The following is an 18,979-nucleotide window of genomic DNA, read 5'->3' as shown; positions in this document are numbered from 1 at the left end:
TATTCGGATAGTAAAATATGGTCTAATGCACATCCCTATAGAAAACCTTTTGAGATTTGTTAGCACCACTGAAAAGCAATAAAACTGGCCTTTTTCAGACTGGTTCAGTTTCTTCAGCATCTGCGTTTGTGGGTTTTATTACAGTCTGAAATGGCCAGAAACAAATAACTTTCTTCTGAAAGTCTGTTCTTGCTCTGAGAATCAAAAGCTCTTCCATGTAAGAAATTGCCAAGAAACTCAAGATCTCTTGTATCGATGTGTAGTACTCCCTTGCAGAGTGTGAGTGGAGCGGGAGCGGAGCAGTCCCAATTTGACTAGAGCGAGTAGCGTTATTTGAGCAAGCCAGAATGCTCTTGCTGAATTGCTCAAGTAGCGCTCCAATAGCTCTCTGAGTAGCGTTCACTTCACATGGTTGGGGCATGCTCACCCAACACAATTTTTAAGACTCTTGTGTGTTAGCTCGTCGCTTAATCTATCAGGGAGTTTACTAGTTGCAAAATATCACAGTTGCAAAATAAATGATCAGGTGTGTAACCAGTTTAGAGACATAAACGACGGCTCATACTTTACACTGCTGCAAAGGTCCTCGCTGGACGCAAAAGGAGAAATAGAGAAGTACAGCAATGAGAATGCATCATACACCATCTCATGAACAAGAAGACAGACTCTGGCCAAACTTGTGTTACTTGAAGTGAAATACAAGTTTCTATGAACAGACATTTTGGCATAACATTGATATTTCATTTCAAGTCAGTTTTATCTTTTATTTTTTACAGGCAGTATGCACAATGTACATGCAAGTTATATGCTGGATGCTTAATATTTCAATTCATGTGATTTGTAATTTCTTAACATGTAGCCCGTTGAAAGAATAGCATTTATACTGAAAAAAATTATAAACGCAACACTTTTTTTTTGCCCATGTTTATCATGAGCTGAACTCATGCGCAATGGGTGACATGTCTGGTGAGTATGCTGGCCATGCAAGAACTGGGATATTTTCAGCTTCCAGGAATTGTGTACGGATCCTTGCAGCATGGGGCCGTGCATATCATGCTGCAACATGAGGTGATGGTCATGGATGAATGGCACAAAAATGGGCCTCAGGACCTCGTCACGGTATCTCTGTGCATTCAAAAAGCCATCAATAAAATGTCCGTTGTCCATAACACACACCTGCCCATACCATAACCCCACCACCACCATGGGCCACTCGATCCACAATGTTGACATCAGCAAACCGCTCACCCACACGACACCATACACGCTGTCTGCCATCTGCACGGTACACTGAAAACCGGGATTCATCCGTGAAGAGAACACCTCTCCAAAGTGCCAGATACCATCGAATGTGAGCATTTGCCCAATCAAGTCGGTTACGACGACGAACTGCAGTCAGGTCGAGACCTCGATGAGGACAACGACCATGCAGATGAGCTTCCCTGAGATAATTTCTGCACAAACTGTCAGAAACCATTTGGTTATGCAAACCAATTGTTGCAGCAGCTGTCCTGGTGGCTGGTCTCAGACGATCTTGGAGGTGAAGATGCTGGATGTGGAGGACCTGGGCTGGTGTGGTTACACGTGGTCTGCGGTTGTGAGGCCGGTTGGATGTACTGCCAAATTTTCTAAAACGCCTTTGGATACTGCTTATGGTAGAGAAATTAACATTCAATTTAAGGGCAACAGCTCTGGTGGAAATTCCTGCAGTCAGCATGCCAATTGCACGCTCACTTAAAACTTGCAACATCTGTGGCATTGTGCTGTGTGATGGAACTGCACATTTTAGGGTGGCCTTTTATTGTGGCCAGCCTATGGCACACCAGCTGTGACACATTTGTGAACAATATCTATTACACAATTAACAGTTATCAAAGCTTACAGAGCAACCAGAATAGAAAGAGTGTAAGGCCCCGGTGCACAACTAAGCAAGAGGACAGATTTGTTAGTGTCTAGTTTGAGAAACCGATGCCTTCCAGGTCCTCAACTGGCAGCTTCATTAAATAGTACCTGCAAAACACCGGTTTCAACATCAGCCGTGATGAGGAGACTCCGGGATGCCGGCCTTCTAGGCAGAGTTCTTCCTCTGTCCAGTGTCTGTGATCTTTTGCCCACCTTAATCTTTTCTTTTTACTGGCCAGTTTGAGAAATTGCTTTTTCTTTGCAACTGCCTAGAAGGCCAGTGTCCCAGAGTCTGGTAAATTCCTTGTTTATTCCTTGAATTTTTGTGGTGACATTAAAACACATTGTCCATCCGAGACCACTACAAGATGTACAAATATGGACTACTTGAATATGTTTGTTAGTTTGGATGTTAGGGTTGATTTGTCAATGTATGCGCTGATTAAAACTGGCATAATATAATTAACTGGCTCTGTATTATTGGTTCTCTGATGTTTTCAGGGTTTGACTTGAACCGTGCTCTGGGGGACTTGGTTAAATACAACTTCAGCTCAAACCAGTGGGAGAACAGATCCTATGGACACTCCCCAGTAAGTGCCTGTTTTCATGCCAGAAACAAGAGATGCAATCTTCATACATTAGATGTCAAACAAAAACTGTGCTGTATGGGGTTAGAGTTGTCTCTGTTAATCTGGGTGTGAATGTGTAATCTGTAGGACGAGTGTGACAGTCCGTGTGAACACGTTGGTAGTCTGTAAGTGTACAATCTGTATGAGCAGATTGACAATCCGTACGTATATCTGGTATCTGTGAGCGCAAAAAATACATGTTCAAATAATTTTATAAATAGATTTATAAATAATTCTGCACGTACAAATTGAAATGCTTCGTGTATGGATTGCCTTTCACACCAAGCTTTCCGCCTGTGGGAGGGAAAAAAACTCTTCTCACTCAGGTATTTTAGGATAGCAGGTGATGTATTTTCCTTCCTTTCATAGTTGGGCCACACTGTATTTGTAGGAACCTTTTTTAATGTAGGCTTTATAATCAATGAAAGTAACATACATTCATTTTTTAATAATGTTAAAAATGTGGTTTGGGTTTTGCTAGTGTCCTTGTCATTACTGGTAGCATGAGGCGGTACCTGCGGGCCATTCAGGTTGCACTGGTAGTCCAGCTCCTCCAGGATGGCACATCCATACGAGCCATGGCAAAAAGGTGTCTCCCAGTACAGTCACAAGAGCATGGAGGACATACCAGAAGGGCTGTACAGGAGAGCTGGACTGGGCCATAGAAGGGCATCAACCCAGCAGCAGGACTGGTATCTGCTTCTTTGTGTGAGGAGGAACAGGAGGAGCACAGCCAGAGCCCTACAAAATGACCTCCAGCGGGCTACTGGTGTGCATGTTTCTGACCAATCTGTCAGAAACCGACTCCGTGAGGGTGGCATGAGGGCCCGACGTCCTCTAGTGGGACCTGTGCTCACCGCCCAGCAGCGAGCTGGTTTTAGGCTTTTCTTCTGAGAATTCTGATACAATTGGAAAAACACATTTTATACTCGTCTCTTGACAAATCTGAATACTTCCTCGTCCCACCCTGTCCCATTTCTCTTCCTTCGTATTGGTTACACATGAGCGAAGACCTGGGCCGGGTTGCCCTTTGTCTGACCTTTTTCTACTCTGCAACATACAGTGGGGCAAAAAAGTATTTAGTCAGCCACCAATTGTGCAAGTTCTCCCACTTAAATAGATGAGAGAGGCCTGCAATTTTCATCATAGGTACACTTGAACTATGAAAGACAAAATGAGAAAACAATTCCAGAAAATCACATTGTAGTAAAATAAGTATTTGGTCACCTACAAACAAGCAATATTTCTGGCTCTCACAGACCTGTAACTTCTTCAAGAGGCTCCTCTGTCCTCCACTTGTTTAACTGTATTAATGGCCCCTGTTTCAACTTGTTATCGAGATAAAAGACACCTGTCCACAACCTCAAACAGTCACACTCCAAACTCCACTATGGCCAAGATCAAAGAGCTGTCAAAGGACACCAGAAACAAAATTGTAGTCCTGCACCAGGCTGGGAAGACTGAATCTGCAATAGGTAAGCAGCTATTATAAGAAATTATAAGAAAATGGAAGACATACAAGACAACTGATAATCGTGGGCAAGATCATGTATATGCAATTTTTATCACCCTTAACCACAGCTCTGCTATTCTAGACAGTTCATCAGACAGTTAATCGGGTCATTTCTACTCTTAGTGACGTTTTTGCTTAAAGCCAGCAAATAATTTTAAACAACATCAGCATTTAGTAAATGCCAGTTCTTACACAAACCTTTATCTATGAGTGACATTAAGGTCCTCACAAAGGTTAATCAAAGGTTAGTCATGTAGGCACAATTCTCTAGTTAATATTGATAAATGCATACTATGTTACAAATTTACCCAACAGAAAGTTTATCTCAAAACTATTTTTGTGTAAAAGGCAATCTGTGTGCATAGAATTTAAATGTGTACATGCAGAATTGACATCCACAAATGTTTTTCATGTATTTGTAAATTATTGCCACTTTCAATGTGTATTTTATTGTGCTCCCACATAGCAAATTTACATATGGATTGTCAGTCTGCTCATACAGATTTTAAATGTACGCACGGAATGTCAATGTGTTCACATGGATTGTCACACTCTTTATACATATTACACATGCGTATGGATTGTCTATCTGTTCACACAAATACTGTTGAGACAAATCTAACCCCATAGTGCTGTTTCAGGTTTTCTTTCCTGTGTTTGTGTTGATATTTTCTTTTTACACCATAACATCCTTGCACTTTTTCCGTGTTCCCAATTCCTCTCTGCCTCCCGTTGACCATATGGCTGTGATAGGTGGCTCGTCACTCCCACACAGCAGTTGAGTGGAAGGGTAACATGGTTATATTTGGAGGGCAGCTTGCCAGTGGTTCTTTAGCCAGCGACGTCTGGATGTATCGACCAATTCAGGATGACTGGCAGCAGCTTGGCCAATCACACCTCCCGGGTGCACCTAGACTGGCCAACCATGCGGCAGCTGTGGTGGACAATTTTCTCTACATCTTTGGAGGTAATTAATTTATTAAAATACAAAAATTTTACATTTGTATAATGTACTTTTTTACAGGACACTTTGGCTTACCAATATATACAGTGTGTATATACAGATGATATTGGAGATCAATATAATTTCTGTATGTCATTTCTATCTTACCTCTTCCCCTCCCTCCCTTCACACACACCTATGCCCACTGCAGGTCGTACTGAAGAGGACATGTTCTCCTCATCGTTGTACCGGTTTAGTCTGTGGGGATCTGCGGTGTGGGAGGCAGTGCAGCCCACAGGGGGGAAGCCCCCCGCTACAGCAGGCCACTCCATGGTGTTCCACCCCCCCTCCAGGACCTTGCTGGTCTACGGGGGCCACAGGCCCACCACCGCCAGGTACACAGGCAGAGCTAGGCCCTTTTAGAATGGAGTAGTGTAAGTATTTTTTTAAAACAATGGCTCAGTGAAACAGCCTTCAGAAACTTGCTGATTGGTGGTTAACTTGCACCATCAGTTGCATTCAGCTTGTTCTTTAAAGATTGTTCATTTTGTCAACATACAAACCAGAAATGCAAGCACAGAGCCCCACATTTCGACCGGCGGCCCAAGAAGTTAAGTGACTAATACTTTGCTGTGGCTATTGTATCTCCTGTGTGAGGCATTGATGGCAGAATTGGTTGATGTAAATATGGTGACCTTTATATGGGCTACTTGTTTTCAACATTGGTAGATCTGATGCAGATTTCTGGTGCCATTTGGTTACCTAGCAAGAAATGTGAATCACTTTAACAACTATTGTATGTTATCATCCACAGTTCACATAGCTATTAGGGATGGGACGAAATACCATAGCACGAAATGTCACGCTTAAAGAAATCCACGAAATGCACCTTTTTTCTTTCCTTTCCAAAAAAGTTGAAAAGGAAAGTTTTGAGTGAGGAACAGAAGCATTCAATTTGCAGTGGTCTCTTAATTCTAACCCTTCTGTTCCTCACTCAAAACCTTCCTTTTCGACTTTTTTGGAACGGAAAGAAAAAGGTGCAGTGGTCTCCTAATTTCTTCCGGAACTGTATATATGTTGGATTTAAATTTGAAAATTGACTTGGCCAGTCAATAACTTTGCCTTTTTTTTTTTTTTTACCCTGAAAATAATACGGCAGTATGTTTGGTGGCATTCTCTACCCAATGCGTTGGAGGCAGATGTAGTTTTCCTCTATTTCTGACAGCAGTGTTGATGGCTGAGAGTGTTTCTATTATCAAACTCTCAGTTAATCTACCTTCTTCCTACGCCTCTCCCTACCAGGTTCAGTGTGCGCGTGAACTCTACAGATGTATTCCATGTAGACCGGAGGTTCTGGACCTCCTTCCGCTCCCGTTTTCCAGCCACCGGCCCCAGGGAGAGAGCCTTCCACTCAGCCACAGTTATTGGCAACTACATGGTGGTCTATGGTGGGGGGACATTTCATTATTTGAATCATACTGTTATCTAAGAACCACATAATCAGTTACAGCAATACCTTGAGGGAAATGTGAGGGGGAGGAGGAGCAATTGGTGTTAACTGTCTCACATAGGGACAGAACCACATAGCTTTGGCCTGAAACCAGGGACCCTAACCACTAGGCCACCTTACCGCCCCTAAACATGATCGAAGGTTTGAGCTGATTCATACACATTTCTGATGTTAAGGCCCTTTACAATGTCTCTCTCTGTTAGGGGGGAATGTGCACATACACTACCAGGAGGAGAAGTGTTATGATGAGGATATCTTCTTCTATCACCTGGGTTGTCACCAGTGGGTGTCTGCTGGGGAGAGCCTTCAACACCGTGAGTCCATGAACACAAACCACTACCTAATGCACAGAGATGTTGCTGCTGCTTTCTACTGAATGATTACTGTCCATCTGTCCGTTTCCCTTCAGGAGGGGAGGCCGTGAGAGGGCGATATTCCCATGTGGCTGCTGTAATGGAGGGCAGGGTGTTGCTGGTTGCTGGGGGTTACAGTGGTGTTGCCCGTGGAGATCTGGTGGCATATAAAGTTCCGCTGTTTGTCAGCAGCGACCCAGGAGACCGGGTTAGTGTAGGGGTTTGGACTAAATATGATAGCCAGGGTGGGGTTGAGAACTGGATGGTTGAAACTATAATGTTGCTGAAACACAATGTTCCTCGTTTATAAGCTAGTTTTATCCAATTGCCGAGTAGGTTTCATGCATGTATTCTTTGATAAAGTACCCTTTTGTGCAGTATGCCACCAAACCCTTATTTAAATTTTATGGAAACACTGCTGACAGTTATCACATGCTGTGTTTCAGTGTTTTCCATCAGTGGAAGTTTTTGATGGCCAAGTGTTGGATGGCATACTGTGCACAACGCTTATTTTTAGCATTTACTTAAATAATTTGATTCCTTGCTAATCCTACAAACTCAAAAAGATCATGTTATTTTAACAAATTGTCTGTTGACAACAGGAATAATTTACAGACACATCCTGTTTCCATGACATCTCTCGTTGTTTTATGCAACATTTCTTAAATAAAAACTGTTTATATATGGTTATAGTCAGCTTTTTTTCTGTCTGTCAGGACGCTTTGTGTGCTGAGGCCCCTGATGAAAGCGCCTGTCTGAAAAACCCAGAATGCAGCTGGTGTGAGGGCCGCTGTCGGGAGTATCAACCCACCAACCCGGTAACACACCTATCCGATCCCCATCCGCCGCTCCTAAGCAGCTGACATTCATGATAACACGCTCTCGATTTGTGTGTGTCTCTAGTGTGGCAGCACTGGGTGCCTGGGTCTGGCCCGTTTCCTGTCCGACTGCCAGTCCTGCCTGGTGTTTAGTGGGGCTCCAGGCTCCCTGCCTCGAGCCCAAGGGGACTTTGGCTGGTGTGTCCAGAACGAGTCCTGCCTACCTGTGTCAGGTTAGATGCGCAGACGAATGGTGGAGTGAAATGAGAAATGTCATTTGCTTAAATGCAAGGGAGATGAAGACGGGAGGGTCCATTTGTGAAACAGTGGTACTGTATTGTAATATGGAGGTCTGTTTGTGTGTACTTCCATGTTGGTGCTGCAGACCAAACCGCGTGCCGCGTGGACCAGATCTCAGGGGCGTACGGCTGGTGGGGGGAGCGTACGCGTTTCCTCGTCTCCCTCCTTAACTGTCGCACAGAGAACTATGTACCGGGACTACACCTGCTGACCTTCCAGCACCCCCGCAATGACTCCCAGCCTGACAAGGTACGAGAGGCACCCGCATGTACACCCTGTCCCCAGCTTCACACGTGTAGTTACAAAATGAAGGTCTACATGGGCATAATGACACCATACCTCCACTCAACGACAAAAGCTCTACTACAAATGCTTTAGTACTAGGGTGGACAATAGAATGCAGAAGAATTCAACCTAGGCTCTAAACGGCCAAAGAACGAGCTGGATATTAGTCTACGTACAGTGGGGAGAACAAGTATTTGATACACTGCCGATTTTGCCGGTTTTCCTACTTACAAAGCATGTAGAGGTCTGTCATTTTTATCATAGGTACACTTCAACTGTGAGAGACAGAATCCAAAACACATGATTTTTAAATAATTAATTTGCATTTTATTGCATGACATAAGTATTTCTTTTTAAGAAGGGGGACCGGAGGGTGTGTTCCAACTATAGGGGGATCACACTTCTCAGCCTCCCCGGGAAAGTCTATGCCAGGGTTCTGGAGAGGAGAATACGGCCGATAGTAGAACCTCGGATTCAGGAGGAACAGTGTGGTTTTCGTCCGGGCCGTGGAACACTGGACCAGCTCTATACCCTCTACGGGGTGTTGGAGGGTTCATGGGAGTTTGCCCAACCAATCCACATGTGTTTTGTGGATTTGGAGAAAGCATTCGACTGTGTCCCTCGTGGCATCTTGTGGAGGGTGCTTGGGGAATATGGGGTCCTGGGTCCTTTGCTAAGGGCTGTCAGGTCCCTGTACAACCGAAGCAGGAGCTTGGTCCGCATTGCCGGCAGTAAGTCAGACTTGTTCCCAGTGCATGTTGGACTCCGGCAGGGCTGCCCTTTGTCACCGGTTCTGTTCGTAATTTTTATGGACAGAATTTCTAGGCGCAGCCAGGGGCCGGAGGGTGTCAGGTTTGGGGACCACACAATTTCATCTCTGCTCTTTGCAGATGATGTTGTCGTGTTGGCCCCTTCTAACCAGGACCTTCAGTATGCACTGGGACGGTTTGCAGCCGAGTGTGAAGCGGTGGGGATGAAAATCAGTACCTCCAAATCCGAGGCCATGGTCCTCAGTCGGAAAAGGGTGGCTTGCCCACTTCAGGTTGGTGGAGAGTGCCTGCCTCAAGTGGAGGAGTTTAAGTATCTAGGGGTCTTGTTCATGAGTGAGGGAAGGATGGAACGGGAGATTGACAGACGGATCGGTGCAGCTTCTGCAGTAATGCAGTCGATGTATCGGTCTGTCGTGGTGAAGAAAGAGCTGAGCCGCAAGGCGAAGCTCTCGATTTACCAGTCAATCTACGTTCCTACTCTCACCTATGGTCATGAGCTTTGGGTCATGACTGAAAGGATAAGGTCCCGGATACAGGCGGCCGAAATGAGCTTTCTCCGCAGGGTGGCTGGGCGATCCCTTAGAGATAGGGTGAGAAGCTCGGTCACCCGGGAGGAGCTCAGAGTAGAGCCGCTGCTCCTCCACATCGAGAGGGGTCAGCTGAGGTGGTTTGGGCATCTTTTTCGGATGCCTCCGGAACGCCTTCCTCAGGAAGGTGTTCCGGTCCCGTCCCACCGGGAAGAGACCCCGGGGAAGACCTAGGACACGCTGGAGGGACTATGTCTCCCGGCTGGCCTGGGAACGCCTCGGTGTCCCCCCGGAAGAGCTAGAGGAAGTGTCTGGGGAGAGGGAAGTCTGGTCATCCCTGCTTAGACTGCTGCCCCCGCGACCCGGCCCCGGATAAGCGGAAGAAGATGGATGGATGGATAAGTATTTCATCACCTACCAACCAGTACGAATTCCGGCTGTCAAAGACCTTTTTGTCACAGAGTTTTTCTTTAAGAAGCCCTCCTGTTCTCCATTCATTACCTGTATTAACTGCACCTGTTTGAACTCGTTACCTGTATAAAAGACACCTGTCCACACACTCAATCAAACAGACTCCAACCTCTCCACAATGGCCAAGACCAGAGAGCTTTGTTAAGGACATCAGGGATAAATTGTAGACCTGCACAAGGCTGGGATGGGCTACAGGACAATAGGCAAGCAGCTTGGTGAGAAGGCAACAACTGTTGGGGCAATTATTTGAAAATAGAAGAAGTTCAAGATGATTGTCAATCTCCCTTGGTCTGGGGCTCCATGCAAGATCTCACCTCGTGGGGCATCAATGATCATGAGGAAGATGAGGGATCAGCCCAGAACTACACGGCAGGACCTGGTCAATGACCTGAAGAGAGCTGGGACCACAGTCTCAAAGAAAACCATTAGTAACACACTACGCCGTCATGGATTCAAATCCTGCAGCGCATGCAATGTCCCCCTGCTCAGGCCAGCGCGTGTCCAGGCCCGTCTGAAGTTTGCCAATGACCATCTGGATGATCCAGAGGAGGAATGGGAGAAGGTCATGTTGTCTGATGAGACAAAAATAAAGCTTTTTGGTCTAAACTCCACTCAGAGGAAGAAGAAGGATGAGTACAACCCAAGAACACCATCCCAATCGTGAAGCATGGAGGTGGAAACATCATTCTTTGGGGATGCTTTTCTACAAAGGGGTCAGGACGACTGCACCGTATTGAGGGGAGGATGGATGAGGTCATGTATCGCGAGATCTTGGCCAACAACCTCCTTCCCTCAGTAAGAGCGTTGAAGATGGGTCGTGGCTGGGTCTTCTAGCATGACAACGACCCCAAACACACAGCCAGGGCAACTAAGGAGTGGCTCCGTAAGAAGCATCCGAAAGATCTGGAGAAGGTCTGTATGGAGGAGTGAGCCAAAATCCCTGCTACAGTGTGTGCAAACCTGGTCAATAACTAATGGAAACGTATGATCTCTGTAATTGCAAACAAAGGTTTCTTTACCAAATATTCAGTTCTGCTTTTCTGATGTATCAAATACTTATGTCATGCAATAAAATGCTAATTAATTACTTAAAAGTTATAAATGTGATTTTCTGGATTTTTGTCTCTCACAGTTGAAGAGTACCTATGATAAAAATGACAGACTTCTACATGCTTTGTAAGTGGGAAAACCTGCAAAATCGGCAGTGTATCAAATACTTGCTCTCCCCACTGTATGCGTTTTTCAGTGAGAAGTGCATCGCGCCACCCCTATCCCCACCACCCTCTTTATATTGTTTCCCACGGTTGAGAGGAAAGTCTATACAAAACACAACATGGAGAGGTTGATTTTTGTTTTACTAGCCTTAAGCGGCCAACGATAGTAGTAGTAGCTGATTTGCCAATTTCTCATGCCCAAATCTTCGCCGTTTTCAACAAGCAGCCCTGCAGAGTCATTAATGTAAATACAACACTTTTCTGTATATAAAGGATGTTTCAGAATGTCACTATTCTTGCTAATATTGCACCCTAATCCCCTCCCTAAAAGCAAAATTAAGAAAACCATAAAAACAGGTGCTACACACCCAGTCGTATATATAATTGCTTATACATTATATGTTAAATGCCATTAAATGTTGTGTTGCCGATTGCCATTATTATTATATTGCTGTGTAGCCTATTGAGCTCACTTACTCCTCTCACTCGCCATTGGTTGGTATTACACTATCTGTCTGCTGGCCGGTGCTGGGCTCATAATCCAAGGCAGCCACTGCTTCAGATCTAAAAATGAGTGCCAGCAGCTAAGCAATGACTGACCATACGGTTTTGTTAGTACAAGAATGTGCGCATCCTACGCTCAATTTCAAACCTACTAACAAACATGACAACGTAAATTAGCTGTCGTCCTTTAGGCAAAAAAAAGAAAACATTGATTTGGTTAGCTAAAATGTTACGATGAAGGCTTAAAATGTACGTACTTAGACAAATAATACCAAAATAGGGTTTAATAAGGTTTTGCACTTTTTCGGAAGAAATATTTTTAACCACGAGTGGCAACGGTTTTGCTTTTAATGAGTAGGTGCCAGAAAGCCCAGGTGAACAACGATAAGGTATTTAGTAGCCCATTGTTAAAGGAAATGTTGTGAGGTGCATTGAAAGCTCATTGACTCTATGGGTTAGTACGGCATTGTGACATAGAACAATTGGCAAGAATTAGAATGTTTGGAATGCGTTCTGAAGTAGAGTTGGTGTCACAGCGCTCAGTAGAAATTATAGGAAGAGCCAGGGTGAAAAAAGCCCCAAAATTAGGCCTGTGTTCTGAGGATTTCTTTTAAAGCAAGCTGCTTGAATATAAGGTAATATTATGAAAATGGCCTCCATGACAAACACAACAATTTAAGTTTCATCTGGAAAAAGCGTTGTTAAATGTTTCATCTGTCTAGCCTATTTGTAGCAATGTCTGGGGTTTTTCAGCTTCTCTTAAATCTCAAACCTTGCTTAACATTCCTAAAGAATGAAAAAGATCATGAACATTAATATATTTTTTGATGGATGATATAATTAAAGATTACAAACAAATATGGTTACATTGCAAATAATGATTTAAGGAATTTAAGTCAGTATATTCTTCAAGCTGTGAAAGGCTAGCTTCCTCCTTCCTCCACACCTGGTCTCTCTTTAAATGTGAATTGGTGCCTGAGGGTAGGAACTTACCCCCCCCCCCCCCCCCCCGGTGTGATTTTAGAGAGAGGTGAGGAATTGAAGAAACAAGTCAATTGCTTATTCATGATTCTTCGCGTCTTCTCACCTCTAAAACCCTTTGGATGAGAAGGTGAGAGAAGAGGGACTTATGGATTTTATTGAGGTGTGGATGCAACAAATCAAGGACATGCAATTGAGATTCTCCCAAGGACGGAGGCAGCAAGCATTTTGATCGCTGTTAAAATTTTAGCAGGTGAAGTGGTGAGACTTTCCCGTTTGTCTGTTCTGTCTTTTTGCCTTCGAAAGTGGAGATAAAATGTTCACAGCAAAATGGTAGTAGCTGTTTGGAGTGCAACCCTGAATATTGCTCATTTGGTACTTTCGTTTTTTTCGCTGTGCCAATGTTTTAAAAATACAAACTTCAGTCTGTTTTTCTAATTATGTTCTGGTCACCCAAAATATTTAATTGAGAGTAGAAGTTCCTAGAAGAGTTACAGTGATAAGTTACAGTGATGTGTTCATGTACATGAGGTTCCTATTCTCAAACACTCCCCTGTAACCAACATGGCTGGAGATAAGGCCCTCTCACTACTTCAGCTGTAATGTCTTACCACATAATTCCATGGTCCATGTACGGTTGGTATAGAAAAGAATCACCCCCCGTTAAAATCACATTTCGGGTAAATCTTCTTCCCATTGACAACTTTCTGGCAGAGAACAGCAGATTTACCTCAATCATTTGACAGTATTTTGCCCCATCCAAGTGCTCCAGTCTCTGCTGCAGAGAAACAACCCCATAACATGATATTACCACCTCCATGCTTTACTGTAGGAATGGTGTTATTTGGATGGTGAGCTGTATTGAATTTTTGCTAGACATATCGTTTGGCGTTGAGGCCAAATAATTCAATTTTTGTCATCTCACCAAAACACTTTTTTCCACGTGGCCTTAGAATCTTCAAGGTGCGTTGGCAAAGCTCAGTCGTGACTGCATGTGGCCTTTCTTGAGGAGTGGCTTTTTTCTTGCAATCCTCCCATACAAGCCACATTTGTGGAGAGTTTGTGATATTGTTGTCACATGCACACAATGTCATGAATTCCTGCAACTGCTTCAGAGTTGCTGTAGGCCTCTTGGTTGCCTCTCTGACCAGTTTCCTCCTGGCTCTTTCATCCAGTTTGGAGCAACATCCTGACCCAGGGAGGGTCTGTGTTGTACCAAATACCTTCCACTTCTTAATAATAGACTTCACTGTTGTTCTAAGCACTGATAAAGCCTTTGAATTGTTTTTGTATCCATCTCCTGACTTGTGCCTGTCCACAACATTATCCCGAAGATCTTTTGACAATGCCTTGCCACCCATAGTTGATTGTTTTCTTCAGTTGCACTACCAAGGACTGAAATGCTTCAGGAAAAGTTTGTTTCATGCTGAGCTAATCAAAATGACCACATCTGATCACAGTTGAAAGTCAATTGGCTTTGTGTGCTATTGAGATGGTGATTAACTACACCTGGTTGGGGTTACAAGTAATTTTTAGGACTTGTAAACCCAACTCAGTAAAATCCAACTCAGTGATTCTGTTTTTTCATTTGTAATTTGGTATTATATCTTTCACTTGGATGTTATAAGTTATAAATACCGCTGAATATTGTAACTTTTTTTTGTGTCCGTTTTCATTTCAGGCTGCAAAGCAACAAAATGTGATTATTTTAAAGGGGGATGATTCTTTTCTATACCCACTGTATCAATAGATTGATAGATAATGGGTGTGTTCTGCTAGTAAATAAAAAATGGTGTAAACTTCTGTGCAGCTGGCTAGTGATTACTTATCTTCATGAGAAAAAAAATTCTTAAGTTTAAGGATATTGTAAATAGCACAAGATCTGCTAAAACCTATAGAACAGAGGTGTCAAACCGGTTCCACGGAGGGCCGAGTGTCTGCTGGTTTTTGCTCTCTCCTTGTACCTGATTGGTTAATTAGGTCACTGATTGGTTAGTTTCTACCCTCACCTGGTTGTGTAGGTATGAACTAGGAACCAATTTATAGGAAAAACCAAAAACCTGCAGACACTCGGCCCTTTGTTGAACCGGTTCGACACCTGTGCTATAGAATGATGTATGCATTTTAATCTGAGACATTCAAGAAAACCTTTTTTGAGATTATCCTTTTTTGTCAGAGTCTGTGAAGACTCCATGCATTAGCAAATGCTGAAATATAGTTTTTGATTCCACTTATGGGTTTTATTGAATCTGTTTCCCATTTTTCTTAATGTAGTCACATGGAAATGAACTACATACACTACATTTCCATTTCACACTTTTTTTTATTTATGGCTTTGTTACCGTTCTGAACTGTCCCTACAATAAATACACACTGGTTCTTTATGGAAAGGCTCATAACCTGGTCATCTTTTGATATCTTTTTATCTGACTAAATGCAATCCTGTTTACTTCTATTTTGTAATTGGTTTATCTTATTTTTTCTTTCTTTTAAGTCTGTCATCCATTTACCTTTCTGTAAGGTGGGCCTGTCAAATTGTGGGTTGTAACGCCACCTTCCATTGTCCCTTGAACCTCCACCCTTTACCCCTTCAGGTGTCTATCCTGCGCAGCACCTCCATCATCCTTAGCCCCACCACAGAGATGGATGTCACCCTGCAATTCCGGGGCTTCATCCACCCCCTGTGGGGTGCCCCACCACCTGCTCCCCCTCCAACCGAGACCGTTTCGATGTGGGCCCGCATACAAAGGCTCCACTTTGAGGCCCGCATGGCTGCTGGACCCAACTCCCTGCAACTGGTAAGAGAGCGAGTGAAAGAGACCGAGAGACAGTTACGGGTCAAACTGTTTTTGATCCTGTAGGAGTACAGACACTTTTCCTGAACTCTCTCGAATCGTTTCACCCGTCCGACCCAGAAGGAGGTAGTGGGCCGCTGGGCTGCACATCAGGAAAAGGAGACAAAGCTGCTCTCCCGTCCTGAGGGTGGGCGTCTGTTCCCCAACCTGACCCGTGGGAACCGCTACCTGGTCCAGGCCGAGGGCTACCTCAACAACTCAGGCTCTGGACAGACTAGTGAGATGGCGTTGACGTGGAACAGAACTGCGTTGCCAGGGGGAAGTGTGAGTATTACTCTGAACACACCGGGGGGCTGTGTCTCTTCAGGCAGCTGAGGACAACACGTCTGTATATACAGTCTACAGCGCCACCCCGTTCACCAAAACGGATGACTTCTATAGTCCGTTAGGATTCGTCGTAAGCAGCATGAGCGCTGGAATAAACTGTCCCTTATTGTTTCTATTGTTCTGAAATCAATTCCGCTCCATTTGGAGTCCACCCACAAATTATTTTGATTTGCAAAAATACTTTAATCAGTAAGGTCACCCATAGATTAATCAATACAATCACTCCCACTTAGGCCAACTTTGAATAATTCATTAAATGAAACAGGTAGCCAATATATCATGGAAAAATATTTTTGGTGGAATACAATGCATTAACATTTCCGTCTTTATCTTTATCTCCCAATTTGTCTGTCATTGTAGGAGATTTCGTTCTTGTTCTTGGAGCCCTACCGTTCTGGTTCCTGCTCGGGTTACCAGTCCTGTCTGGCCTGTCTGTCTGACCAGTCCTGTGGCTGGTGCCCTTCTCTGGGCCGTTGTCTTTTCCGTGCCCTTCCCGACCTAGAGCCCTGCCCGGATGAACATGGAGTAGGGGAGCGCCACCTTCTGTTGGCCCCACAACACTGCACCCTCTGTGAGGAGTACAGGGACTGCTCCACCTGTGCTCAGGTAGCTAACACACAGAATACCTCAAAACCATTAGCTTCGTGTGTGCCATGTTTAAATACTTTCCGTTTAAACATCCGGAAGATCTTTGACCTTTATGGTGTCTAACAAACAGGACCCCTACTGCGAATGGCAGATCAACTCCAGCAAGAAGGGGGACTACCAGTGCAGCCGGCGGGGTAGACTGGATGGATCCATTCGCCACCCAGGAGGCTGTCCTAAAGTCTGCAACCAGTACGTAGTCATGAATGAGTGGTCTACCCTGGCACACTCTGAACCATCTCCACTGATTCACCTACTGAAGCACTTGATGATTAATTAGCAAGTTGAATCCGGGTATGCTAGCTGTGGAATAGATTAAATGGAAAAGGTAGGGATCCCCAAGGAGTGTTTTGAAATCCACTGCACTAAAGCTATGCTACGTTGACTCTTCCAGATAACCTTCAGAATTATTTCTGACTACTGTCCATGATCATTTTGGGTTCCCCAGCACCACAAACCTTATTTCACTAATCAAGTCATCATACCTTTTGATTTGTGGAATCAGACTCAAACGCTCCCCTTAAACTCCCCAGACACTAACTTACTGGACAAAGGCAGGTACACAATAAATATTCTTTCCCGTCTGTGACAGGAGGAGGACGTGTGGGGAGTGTCTGTCTAACTCCAGCCAGTGTGCGTGGTGTGAGTCAGCCCAGGCCTGCTTCTACTTTGCTGCCTACCTCACCAAGTACCCCTATGGAGAGTGCAGGGACTGGTATGACAGGTAAATGGTCTAGGAAGGGAAGTCAATCAAGTCTCTCTTTCTTGACTTGTTTATGTTTTTCACTCTTTTCCTCTTCTGTCTTCACCCGCCTCTCCCTCCAGTGTCCACTCTGTACCCCAGTGTAAGCAGTGCTCTGCTCTGGCCAGCTGCACCGACTGCCTCCAGACATTCCAGTGCGGCTGGTGTGGCGACTACAACAACCCCACCATCGGCAAGTGTCTCAGAGGAGACTGGGCTGGGATGGATGATCCCTCTGTGAATAACTGCAGTGTGGCTGTGGCTGAAGTGCGGGCCACTAGGTATGACCGGCAAACCACCCACTCCTCAAAATGCTTACTCGCCCCCCTCCCCCGGTTTTCACAGTAGGACAAGCTGTGGTGATGTAGGTGGAGTAAGCACTACGCCTATGAACTCCTCTGCCCCGTAGCCCTGAGCCCCAAACCTCTGCCCCCCCACGGCCCATGGAGATGGAGCTGGAGCTGGAGCACCTAGATGAGGGGGAGAGGGATGCGGTCTGGTCCTACCCCACCTGTCCTGATGTGGAGGAGTGTAGGTTGGGCCTCCACACCTGCCACCCTTTCGCCACTTGTGTGAACACCCCCACCTCCTACGAGTGCCACTGCGAGAGGGGCTACACTGGAGACGGCACGCTGCACTGCAACCAGACGTGAGCCGCCTCTTGTTCCTTAGCCTTGCTTGTTTCGTCTCTCGTCTTCTCTTTCGTTATAACCCCCGGGTTTACTACTAGGTGTTATGATGTCATTCTGTGGTAATCCATTGTGTTTGAGACGACCCCACTTTCTCCCACCCTCCGTCCACATAGTTGTTACAATGAGTGTCGCGAGGGGCAGTGCAGCGGTAGCCCGCGGTTCGAGTGTGAGTGTTCCCTTGGCTGGACATCTGACCCAGCCACCCTGGTCCTGAGTGGAGTGGAGTGTGATGTCGACTGTGGCTGTAACTTCCATAGCAGCTGTATCACCGCTCCCGGCATCTGTGACCACTGCCAGGGTGAGAGGCACATCCACAACCGTCTCCAAAGGCCGAAACTCACAGGAAGCAAGCTTGTAGGGGCGGAGCAAGAAAACAAATGGGTGTTAATAACCCAATCGGGGGTGGATCGGCAGGCCGTCCTCTTTGACACCTTGCTCAATTAGATCTTTATTTATTATTATCAGTGCATAAGTTAGCTGTTGCGTCCCTAATAATACTTGGGCATTACGTTTAAAAACTACAAGTTTGTCCTCATTATGCAATAATGTAAGCATAATTGTTTAAGGTAGGCTGTTCAAATGCAATCAAAAAACGACACAATATAACAGGTTTTTATATATAATAGTTTTTTTCTTTTACAAACATGCCCTTGAAATATTTATTTTATTCCATCTACAAGACAATGTTTTCAAATGTTAAAAGAAAATTGTGTACAGGACCAAAAACTTCAGATTCATGCTTATGTTACAGTTTTACTTGAATGTTTCTTGGAATTTGTCACCAACTAAAAGCTAGCGCTCACATAACATGTCAACTAGTGCAGTAGGTGCAGTTAATCTGGATATGTCCCCCGATGCATGCTAATGTCTGGTCAGGATTGGCAACTTTTTAGTTTTAAACAGGCACATGGATATTAGGATGACGATCAAGAGTTAGTCTATCAAAGCTATAGGAAGCTTTTAAATAATGTATTACATTATGAATCATCATGAGTGAC

The 18,979-nt window shown here is 44.6% G+C and overlaps 1 protein-coding gene across 1 annotated transcript in view; it reads left to right on the top strand.

Annotated features, from left to right (window-relative positions):
* The window catches only part of megf8 (multiple EGF-like-domains 8), a 47,280-nt gene that overhangs the window by 5,250 nt on the left and 23,051 nt on the right, over positions 1 to 18,979 (top strand). The window contains exons 6-22 of the mRNA XM_010894119.5: positions 2,404 to 2,492; positions 4,798 to 5,011; positions 5,199 to 5,382; positions 6,290 to 6,435; positions 6,701 to 6,811; positions 6,907 to 7,058; positions 7,567 to 7,668; positions 7,754 to 7,901; positions 8,054 to 8,217; positions 15,315 to 15,518; positions 15,636 to 15,839; positions 16,263 to 16,508; positions 16,621 to 16,739; positions 17,140 to 17,271; positions 17,373 to 17,570; positions 17,699 to 17,938; positions 18,095 to 18,279. Of these exons, the coding sequence (XP_010892421.2) occupies positions 2,404 to 2,492; positions 4,798 to 5,011; positions 5,199 to 5,382; positions 6,290 to 6,435; positions 6,701 to 6,811; positions 6,907 to 7,058; positions 7,567 to 7,668; positions 7,754 to 7,901; positions 8,054 to 8,217; positions 15,315 to 15,518; positions 15,636 to 15,839; positions 16,263 to 16,508; positions 16,621 to 16,739; positions 17,140 to 17,271; positions 17,373 to 17,570; positions 17,699 to 17,938; positions 18,095 to 18,279 (2,838 nt within the window). The remainder of the gene's footprint in view (positions 1 to 2,403; positions 2,493 to 4,797; positions 5,012 to 5,198; positions 5,383 to 6,289; positions 6,436 to 6,700; positions 6,812 to 6,906; positions 7,059 to 7,566; positions 7,669 to 7,753; positions 7,902 to 8,053; positions 8,218 to 15,314; positions 15,519 to 15,635; positions 15,840 to 16,262; positions 16,509 to 16,620; positions 16,740 to 17,139; positions 17,272 to 17,372; positions 17,571 to 17,698; positions 17,939 to 18,094; positions 18,280 to 18,979) is intronic.

This window comes from Esox lucius, chromosome 20 (assembly GCF_011004845.1).
Source record: "Esox lucius isolate fEsoLuc1 chromosome 20, fEsoLuc1.pri, whole genome shotgun sequence".
NCBI lineage: Eukaryota > Metazoa > Chordata > Actinopteri > Esociformes > Esocidae > Esox > Esox lucius.
The sequence above is the reverse complement of the archived record's forward strand: the minus strand, read 5'-3'. Positions and strand labels throughout refer to the sequence as shown.